At 32.6% G+C, this 10893-nt stretch overlaps 1 protein-coding gene across 2 annotated transcripts; it reads left to right on the forward strand.

Annotated features, from left to right (window-relative positions):
- The first annotated feature begins 3878 nt into the window (after positions 1-3878).
- Positions 3879-10436, forward strand: LOC114396456 (auxin response factor 9-like). 2 transcript variants are annotated; one of them, XM_028358437.1, is made up of 13 exons: positions 3879-4396; positions 4580-4675; positions 5449-5505; positions 5613-5765; positions 5878-5962; positions 6074-6164; positions 6485-6649; positions 6753-6872; positions 6948-7020; positions 7104-7257; positions 7675-8216; positions 8325-8512; positions 9149-10436. In XM_028358437.1, the coding sequence occupies exons 1-13, from the start codon at positions 4259-4261 to the stop codon at positions 9279-9281; spliced, it is 1995 nt and encodes a 664-aa protein (XP_028214238.1). In that variant the 5' UTR covers positions 3879-4258; the 3' UTR covers positions 9282-10436. The 2 variants fall into 2 exon arrangements, with proteins under 2 accessions (XP_028214238.1, XP_028214239.1); XM_028358438.1 differs by lacking the exon at positions 3879-4396 and having other exon boundaries at positions 4601-4675; positions 5588-5765.
- The last annotated feature ends 457 nt before the right edge of the window (positions 10437-10893 follow it).

Genomic DNA, 10893 nt, shown 5'->3' on the forward strand with positions numbered 1-10893 from the left:
GACTTCTACTAAAAAGGTTCGTTGGTTGAATTGGAATGCTTGTTGCATGCCAAAGAGGAGTGATAGTTTTGGATTGAGGAAGGAAACTTCTATGAATCAAGCAATGTTGTCCAAGGTAGGATGGAATTTATGTAATCATCCTAATGATCTCTGGATGAAAGTAGTACGAGTGAAATACAAATATGGGATTGATGTTATTCCTAATATCTCGTCTACTAGGCAGGGAACAAATCTGTGGAGAGGAATTGTGAAGACTTGGAGCATGATGTCTTCTAATATGATATGGCATGTTGGGAGTAAAAGAAGAATTTTTTTTTTGGGAAGATGCTTGGGTTCCAGGACAAGGGTTATTGAACCAGTACAGAGGTGGGACAAATAGGGAAGATCAAAACATTCCTGTTTGTTTTTTCATGAATTCGAAAGGTGATTGGGATTTAGAGAAATTATCTTGGTTGTTATCGACTCCAGTAGTTAACTTGATTAAATGGATCAAGCCTCCTTGTAGCTTAATACAAATGATTTTGTTCAATGGAATGGTGATACCAGTGATATTTACTCAACGAAGGAGGCATATGATGTTATTGTTGGTCATGATGGCATCCCTAATAATAGAGTTTTTCAATTGATTTGGAAATGGAATGGGCTCAAAAGAATCAGATATCAGTTGTGGAAAATTGCAAGCGATATTCTACCTACAAATGCCTTGAGGAGGTATCGACATATGACTCAATTGGATAGATGTTTGTTGTGTGGAAGGGATAATGAAACCTTAATTCATGTACTTAGAGACTGCAAATGGGCGAAATGTATCTGGAAGTCTTTTAAGATGAACGGGCAACCAATATTTTGTGAGACTAAACTGGTTAAGTCTAAACCTGCAGTACGCTAAATTGGTGGAAGGAATGGTTTGGAGTAGTGTTTTTGGTGTTGTACTTGACCACCTTTGGTGGAGGAGAAATGAATACACTTTCCAACAAAAATGGATAACAAATGCTAGCCTCATTGTTAATATTAAGGCACTTGTCCATAATTTTTATAATAGCAAAATAGTACAACTTAGTTTAAAAATGGATGGGGTCTCTGATATGTACTGTGCTAGTACAAACAAGAGGCATGGGAGTGTTACTCTTAACTGTGATGGGGCTATGTCTAGTGAAGCTATGGTGGCTTCTTGTGGTGTGTTTTGAGATCTCTAGGAGATTGGATTTCTGTAGTGTGCTTGAAGCTAAGCTTTGGGGTATTATGTATGACCTCCAAATGGCAGCTGAGGCTAAAATGGAACATTTGCATGTTGCTATTGATAGTCTCCGTGCCATGATGCTTATTTATGATTGTATGCAATTTGAGGGTCACAACATCGCTTCTTTGTTGGAAAGTGAAGCGAAGTTTCAGAAGCTGCACCTTTGGCCATATTGGGAGAAATGATAATTGTTTAATCACTCCCTTCTTTTGCTAATGCTGTGACAGAGGAAGTGTTCATGAGTGATTCTATGTTGATTTCTTCTATGTAGTCCATTTCTTGGGTTAGGGGCTTATGCCCAACCCATTTAGTAAAAAAATAAAAATAAAAAATATAAGCAACAAAAGTTTTTTACTTTTAGATCTTAAATATAAATAAATTTAATTATTTATATTTTTTAATGAGACTCTCTCTAAAATATCCTTCATTTAATAAGGTCAAATATTTTTTATATTTGATATCAAGTTCCAATGAGAATGATTTACCAGAAATGTTTATTTTTTAATTAAAATGACATAATTTAATAAAATAACTAATTTTCTTAATAAATATCAAATATATCTTCTTTATGCTTATAATTCGAATTGAAAGAAGTATATGATATGCTTAGTTTTTTAGTCCTACATGTTATGGGTTCATTGAATATGTAACACTAGTTAAAAAAAATATATGTAACACTCTTTACTAAAAAATAAATAAAAATGTAACACCTTTAAAGTATGTAATTAAGATATCTCAAAACTAACAAGTTATCATTCATTTAAATTTATATCTATAATTTGATGTTTTTTATTTAATAAATAAACATTTGATACATGATTGTGTTAAATTTTATAAAACATGATAAAAAAATAATTTTTTCAATAACTTTAACATTTATTATCTAACAATGGATCATACCTGAATACAAAAAATAACGGGTCATACATATTAAAATAGGGAGCGTTCTAATTATTTCGTAAATCTCAATTAATTTTTGCAAATAAAACAAATTATATACAAAAAATGTTTAAAAAATAATTCATTAGCATTCTCTTTGATCGAATTAAGCCTAATTAGGCATTTTTTTTCCTAAGAAAACCGGCCGCTACTTAATTTTTTTAAAAGCACTTTCAACAAATTAGAAAAAAAAGAATTATTTGTTAAACACACATGGAATATTTTTCTCAGTCATGAATTAAAAAACTTATTTTCTATGGCTTAGAATTTGGTTGACAACAAAATTGTTTACTTTATGATAAAAAAAATAAGAGTTTTAAATTAGTTTCATAGCTATGTTATTAAGTTAGTTTTAAATTAAGAAAATATACTTCAGTTAGTTAAATATATGTAATTGGATGGGTTGGCACAATTGTTAGTCATCAGGTGTACATGTGTTGTGGGGATGATTTGATTATTTAAGTGTCACAATATTGTGAATGAGATTAGTCTTTGTTCTAATGGACATGATATACTCTAGACATGACAAAGAAAGTTAAGAGTATGTTTGTTTCATGGATTAAAAGTTGATTCTCCAAAACATTACATGAAAATATTACATATACCCATGTTTATTACAAGCTTTAAAAAATTATTTTCGGATATTATCTATTCCTAACAATGTTGTAACTTCCATTTTTATCACATTTTTCTACACTTTTATTCTCCTGAGGGATGAGAAAATGATATTCTCTTGAGAATAATAAAATTATTTCCTAAAATATCAATAATTTTTTATTTAAATTATTTTAAAATTTAAAAAATATTCAAATGAATATTAAAATATAGAATATACCTAAGAATAATAATCCTATTCACAATATTTCTGATAATATGATTCATGAGAATATAACATGATACCTTAAATTACTTTACTTTATAATAATATTAAATTTTATACCTTAGAATTTGGCTGACCACAAAGTTGTTTACTTTATGATAAAAATAAGAGTTTTAGATTAGTTTCATAGCTCATTTAAACTTTAAAGTATGTTATTAAATTAGTTTTAAACTAGCATAATATAGTGCAGCTAGTTAATTAATATGTAATTGGATGGGTTGACATATTAGTTAGACACCATGCATTCATGTATTGTGAGAATGATTTATTTAGTGAGAATTTTGAGTTTGATTTTCATCAAGTGCAGAAATTCTTTAGGCTAACAATAAAGATAATATTATTTGTAAGATTAATCTCTAGTCTAAATGTAACCAAACACATATTTAAATATATCTAAGAATAATAATCCTATTCACAATATGTCTAACAATATAACATTGAGACAAATGCTACCAGAACCATATAGGTGACTTATTATAAATTTTTGGTACTAAGAATAAAAAATATTTAAAAATCTTCTTACGATCAAATCCATATCCATAATAATAGAAGTAGAAAGAAAAAAAGAGGGGGGGGGGGGGGGGGGGGGGATTGTTAACCCAATTCTAACCATAATACTGTAGATTTTAGAGATTTTTACTACATATATGGTAACTGTAATTGGTAACACAATGGCACAATTACGTCTACATCAGCAGCAATTGTTTATATTTATAGTAATATAAATAAATTAAATTAAAAACCTTAATTCGGAACAGGGCACACACAGGTGCCACACAACACTAAACGAATGCCACAGCCTTATTATAAAACGGACAAACACAACACATACACCTCTAACGGAGGAGAGTTGTTATGCAGTTATGTGGTACTAGCATTCCAAGAAGGAACGCCGTTTGCTTACCTTACACAAAAGAGAGAGAAAGAGGTGTGTCTGTAACGGTAGCAGCAGCAGGTAGCATAGGATTAGCAGACACGATTCCAAAAGCTGCTTCCTCTCATAAATTCTCTGTCAACGCATAATCATTCCATTTAGTTATCATCTGTGACACCATCACACTGCGATCATCATCCTCATTCCTACTTTGCACACCCTTATGACAATGATGATGTCATGGACTTAGATTCATTGGTCACAGTCACAGACTCTGAAGAAGAAAAACAACAGCTTTGAATTGATTACAATACAACCTTAAACGATGTCGTTGAACCGTGGTGGAGGAGGAGAAGAAGATGAACTCTATGAGCAACTATGGAAAGCGTGTGCAGGACCCCATGTGGAAGTTCCTCGTACTGGCCAAAGGGTCTTCTATTTCCCTCAGGGGCACATGGAACAAGTTAGTTTTTATCGATACTTAAGGAAAATTCTTTGTTCTTTTTAATCTGGGGTCGTAGGTTGTCTCAGAATATTGTTGGTGGTGTTGGATGCTTGTTTTGGTTAAGTTGGATTCTTTTTTTTTTTTTTCCTAATTTTGTTTAACTGCTTTTATTGCTTTATATGTTTTTTTTTCCGGCTGTAGTTAGAAGTATCAACAAATCAGGAACTAAACCAAAGGATTCCACTCTTCAAGCTTCCCTCCAAGATCCTTTGTCGTGTCGTCAACGTCCATTTACTGGTAATTTTCTGATTTTCTCTGCGATCCTAATTTCTTTTCGTTTTTCTTCCACCTTATTTTTTGAGGGAAAAAAATGAATAAATCTTGTTTGGTTGTTGAAAAATTGGAAAGATATTCTTCTTGATTTTGGAGTTACCAACTTACCATGTAAAAATTTGGTCATATGTTGTTAATTAATTAACTTCTGGTAGTGTTCTCCCTCCTTTTCTCCTTCCCTTAAAATTTTCTTATTTTGATTTCATAAATAAACAATAAAAATCTTGTTTGGTTTCTGAAAAAATGGTTAAATGATTATATTCATCTTGGTTTTGTAGTTACCAACTTACCATGTAAAAATTTGGTCATATGTTGTTAATTAATTAACTTCTGGTAGTGTTCTCCCTCCTTTTCTCCTTCCCTTAAAATTTTCTTATTTTGATTTCATAAATAAACAATAAAAATCTTGTTTGCTTTCTGAAAAAATGGTTAAATGATTATCTGGCCTCCTGAGTTGGGATTTGGCTCCTAATCTTAGTCATTGATGAGAAATCAGCTGTTAATATTCCAATATATCAATGATTTGTTACACATGTGCACCTAACATGGACTCTTGATTTTCTCAACTGATATTAGTTACATAACCCTCTAAACTGAATAGTTCACTTTAGCGAAGCAGGATCCTAATGTACAGTATGGTGTTGAGTTATTTTATATTAACAATAATATATTGTTGGAGTTTTGCAAAGAAGGTTGGGTGGAAAACTAAAAGTTACCTTGAATTTGGATATGCTTAGGCTGAACAAGAAACAGATGAGGTTTATGCACAGATTACTCTAGTGCCGGAATCTAATGTAAGGATGTAGCTGCCCCTTATGATTCTCAAAGTTATTTCACGGTCAACCTTAGATTAGATTGTTTTCTCCCATTGTTTAGATTTCTAATGGAACAAATGTCTTAGCAAGCTGAGCCTATGAGCCCTGATCCGTGCCCTGCTGAACTTCCAAGTCCAAGAGTTCACTCCTTCTGCAAGGTCTTAACTGCCTCTGATACAAGCACCCATGGTGGCTTCTCTGTCCTCAGGAAGCATGCCACTGAATGCCTTCCAGCTTTGGTAATACTACTATCTCTTTGGTTTAACTTTTTTATTGATTTTATTTTGGTTCCAACACCAAATCTAGGTTGCTTTGTGATGTTACTAAAAACTCTTTTATTTTTCGTCTCAGGACATGTCTAAATCAACCCCAACTCAGGAATTGGTTGCCAAGGATCTTCAGGGCTATGAATGGCGCTTTAAGCATATATTTAGAGGTAAAGGATGTGAGGAATTATATTTTGGGTCCTTCTGGTTTGTGGTTACTACTTACTAGTGGGCTAGTGGCCTAATGTTTTTGCCTTCAATCTATTTTCCTTTCTATCCAGGTCAGCCACGTAGACACTTGCTCACAACTGGATGGAGTAATTTTGTGACTTCCAAGAGATTAGTTGCTGGAGACACCTTTGTGTTTCTGAGGCATGTAAATTTGATTTGATTTTTTTCACTTTTGTTGGTTTCCTTCACATGGTTCAGCAGATATCTTCTACTATAAAATCCAAGGTTTTTTAAAAACTATCCACGACAGGAATTAAAGCTATAATCATCAATGTTTTTGGGGTGTTTGTGACTGCAATTGTACCCACATCAACCACATTTTTTTCTGTAACTTTCCGCAATATTAATGATCGCAATAAAGCTGCATTAGTGACTACAATTTAAAGCCTTGATAAAATCATGGAAGAATTTTTTATCTATTTGACTGTGCAAGCCTTATTCAAATAAGATTTTGTGTGTAGAGGGAACAATGGAGAATTGCGGGTTGGAGTGAGGCGCATTGCTCCTGTGCAGAGCAGCATGCCATCATCTGTGATTTCTAGTCAGAGCATGCACCTAGGAGTTCTTGCAACTGCATCTCATGCTGTAGCAACTCAGACTCTTTTTGTTGTATATTATAAGCCAAGGTAGAACTTCTAATTGTTGCAAAAATAACTAGGAAATAGAACCTCTGATGATACTATTAGAGTAATCCATATGATTGTTGACATGGAGATTTGTTTTTCTTAGGGCAAGCCAGTTCATTGTTAGTGTGAACAAGTATTTGGAGGCTATCAACCAAAAATGTAATGTTGGTATGAGATTCAAGACAAGGTTTGAAGGGGATGAATCCCCTGAAAATTACAAAAGGTACCAAAATTTACTGCTATAGTTTGTCTTTGTGAGTGACATTTTCATTAGATATTCTAAAACACGGTTTATTAGATTTTCGGGCACAATAGTTGGAGTAGAGGATATTTCCCCTCACTGGGTAAATTCAAATTGGCGATCTCTTAAGGTATTGTCATCTTTGACTATGAAATTGTCCTCTTATTTTTTGTTGTTGTGTGGTATTCATCTATTCTTGTCATCTACTTCCAGGTTCAATGGGATGAACCTGCATCTTTTCCAAGACCTGATAGAGTTTTACCATGGGAGATAGAACCCATTCTGGCTTCTGTTCCTACTACATCATCTCAAACTGCTGCTATAAAGAATAAAAGGCCACGGCAAGCAAGTGAACTTGCAGATCTTGGTGAGGAATTACCTCTTTTAATCCTTTCCAATTCTAAGTAAAACATCAATTTTGTCATTGAAATTGATATCAGTATCACCAATCAATTTGGTTCTTCATTATGAAAAAACAAATTTAATTCCTAACTTTGGTAATGGGTCAATTTAGTTTCTATGATTAACATTATCAATCAATTTGGTCCCTAACAAAGAGAATTTAGTCCTTGACTATAGCTAAAGTCAGGAACTAAATTTTCCTTTTCATAATATCAAGGACTAAACTGACTAGTGATGCCAATTCACAGAATAAATTGTTGTTTTAAATAATATCAAGGACCAAAGTTCCAAGTGGTGCTAACTTCAGGGTCCAAATTGATGTTTAACTCTCCAATTCTTGTATCGATCAATCTTTCTTGACACTTGCATTTCATTTTCAAAGGAGACACACCATTAGCTTTCCCTACTTTCTGGGATGCTGGACTGACACAGTCTGATATGGCAAAACTTAGTGTCATGGCCGAAATCAAAAGGAGTGACAGTAGTTCCCATATGTGGCATCATAACAGTAAAAGCAGCAACAATGGTATATCAATGAATCAGACAGAAGCAAGTTGGCTATCTTCTCCTTCTCAATTATATCATGACACAACCGATGATAGCAAGAGCATCTCAGCTTGGCCTATTTCAAAACCTCACTCAGAGAGATTGAACAATGATCATTTCCTTGACCAGGTTGACAAGGAGATCAACAAAGTAGAGGCTGCTACAAGTTATAGATTGTTTGGGATTGACCTTATTGATCATGCAAGGAACAACTCTCTTTCTGCAGAGAATGCATCTGGAATCACCTCTGAGTGCAAAATTGATGTAAACCATGTGTCCGATATCTCAAAGGCTTCTAAAGAATGGAACCAAGAACAGCTACAACTATCTCCAAAAGAGACTCAAAGCAAACAAGTTTGTAGCAGAAGTTGCACTAAGGTGCTTGACATGTCACATGTGTTGCTTATTTAGATAATAAAGTTAGTTTTATAGTCTTGTATGAAAAATTACTGAAGTAAGCCTTTTGTTTCAAAACATGTCAAAAAGGTTCAAATGCAGGGGGTTGCAGTGGGTCGTGCCGTGGATTTGACCACATTGGATGGATATGATCAACTTGTAGATGAATTGGAGAAGATGTTTGACATAAAGGGACAACTTCAACTTAGGAATAAGTGGGAAATTGTCTTCACTGATGATGAAGGGGATATGATGCTTGTTGGTGATGATCCATGGCTGTGAGTATCTCTTTATACACAGTAATGTATAGTGCTGTTAAGAAAACGAGTAGTGCAGAAAGTGGAATGAAATAAGAAAATTATATTATATATAAAAATTGCAGGTGTAGAAGTTATTAAGAATCATGGACTTATACTCTTCAAGCTTTAGAACTTAATCGGAACATAAATACAAACTTGTTAGTAAAATGGAAGAAGAATATAAGAGAGAAGTTTTAGAGATTTTGTTGGTTTATTTGGCACGAATGTTACTATTAAGAAAGAATATGAGAGAAAAAAGGAAAGCACGAAAGAGATTGAAAAAAAGAATCAGAGATATGGGTGAAGCTTAATGGGAATAGTGAAGAGGGAAAGTGTAATATGATTAGGTAACAACATTTTTAATATTTTTGTTGATCACTGGATATGTTTTATTTGTTTGATTGTAATGCATGCTAAAGTTAAATTACAATAAGTCTGGTAATTTTGGGATGAAAAAATGGAGAATGCCTACTTTTCTTTGTTAATAGAATAGATAATATTGTAAACTAACCATCATTAAACTTCCTTGTTTATATGAACCAATTATTAACAACTTCTTTCTCACTATTAATATAAATACCATATATATTGATTGGTATTATTATGTTCTTTCAGTGAATTCTGTAAAATGGTGAGAAGAATCTTCATTTATTCAAGCCAGGATGTGCACAAATTGAGCTCAGGGAGCAAACTACCTATCTCTTCTATGGAAGAGATTGTAACAAGTTTAGACACAACCGAGACCTGAAACTTTTACATTCTTGTCCTTTCTACTTTGTTAGTTTTCTTCTTCTTCTTCTTCTTCTTTTTTTTTTGCTGTTTCTTTTATTTTTCTTATCTAAGGTAAGGATGTTAGTTTATTTTTGGCTAGGCAAGTTTCATGTTAGATGTGAAACACTGGCTAATTGTAGCTCAATTTAGAGACTCTAGACACTAATTGGGTTTCAAAGACCAAATTGAATATTTTAATAAAAAGTAAATTACACATGTCTCTCTTGAGGTTTAAGAAAATTATGTCTTTCCTCCTTTGTAAAACTTAGACATGTCTCTCCCGAGGTTTAGGAAAATTATACACGTCTTCCTTCTGTTTTTAAAATCTACACAAATCCTCTAAATGTCGTCTAAACATTTAACCGTAACAAGTCATGTGTGTTGACAATTTTGATTAAAAAAGATTAAAATATATTTTTTGTCCTCATAAATATGGAAATGTTTGAAATATATCACTGCAAAAAATTTAATCTAGTTTTCGTACTCAAAATTTAAATCTATTACTTTTTGGCTTGAAGCTAGATTCACGTATATCCGAACCTACGCATATGTTGTTGTAGAAAGTGTCAGAAAAGTTGAAAAACCTAACATTTTCTACAAAAGTATACACCTAGGTTTGGATGTATCCAAATCTAACTTCGGGCATGTAATCGATGTAGAAAAGTTAAAAACCTAACACTTTATACAACAACTTGCAAGTTGGTTCAAATGTACCCAACCTAACTCCGGGCCAAAAAGTAACATTTAAATTTTGCAGGGACGAAAAATAGACAACTTTTTGTAGTTACGGATTCAAAACATTTTCATATTTATGAAGATGAAAACTTATTTTAACATTTTTTAAAACAAAATTGTCAATGTACATTAATTGCTATTGTCAAATGCTTAGACAACATTTAAAAAATCTGTATAGGTTTGAAAAACAGAAGGGAGACATGTAATTTGCTTAAACCTCAAGAGAGACGTGTAAATTTTTCAAAAGGATGAGAGATATATGTAATTTCCTTAAATTTGAGGGGAGACATTTGTAATTTACTCTTTAATAAATTAGTTTTGAGAGGTAAAATTTGGGCTTAGCATAACATTCATTTAATGTATTTGTATTTGAAAGCAAAGTGTGCCTTAGTGACTATTGTCTCAATTCATTTGAATTTGTTGTCAATCTTATTTTCGATAGATGTAGTTGACAATTAAATCCAATTTTTCCCATAGTTTTTGTATCTATAATAATGCGAAAAAAACCTAACTCCAAAAAGTTGTTTAAGAATAATAGTCTTTGAGTTTCTTGATACGTGCTTAAGTTTATTTTTAATTATGTGTAGTGGTTCTAAGATTCTGTGTGAGACTTGTCATTTGGTACAGTAAAGCTATACAAGAGTTTTATTTTAAGCTGCAAGTGGTGTGCTTGAGGGAACTTGAAAGTCATCTGAAAATTGATAGCTTAGTATTCCTTGATTCTTGGTATTTGGAGGAGAAATAATTGTGTATGGTCCAAGATTAGCAAATTCCGATAATTGTTTTTTAAAAGGCAAACAAATTTGTTTCAAAGTAAAAAAAAAATAAAAATCATTGCTCTAAGCATTAGTGTA

The sequence above is a fragment of the Glycine soja genome, chromosome 18 (assembly GCF_004193775.1).
Source record: "Glycine soja cultivar W05 chromosome 18, ASM419377v2, whole genome shotgun sequence".
Lineage (NCBI taxonomy): Eukaryota > Viridiplantae > Streptophyta > Magnoliopsida > Fabales > Fabaceae > Glycine > Glycine soja.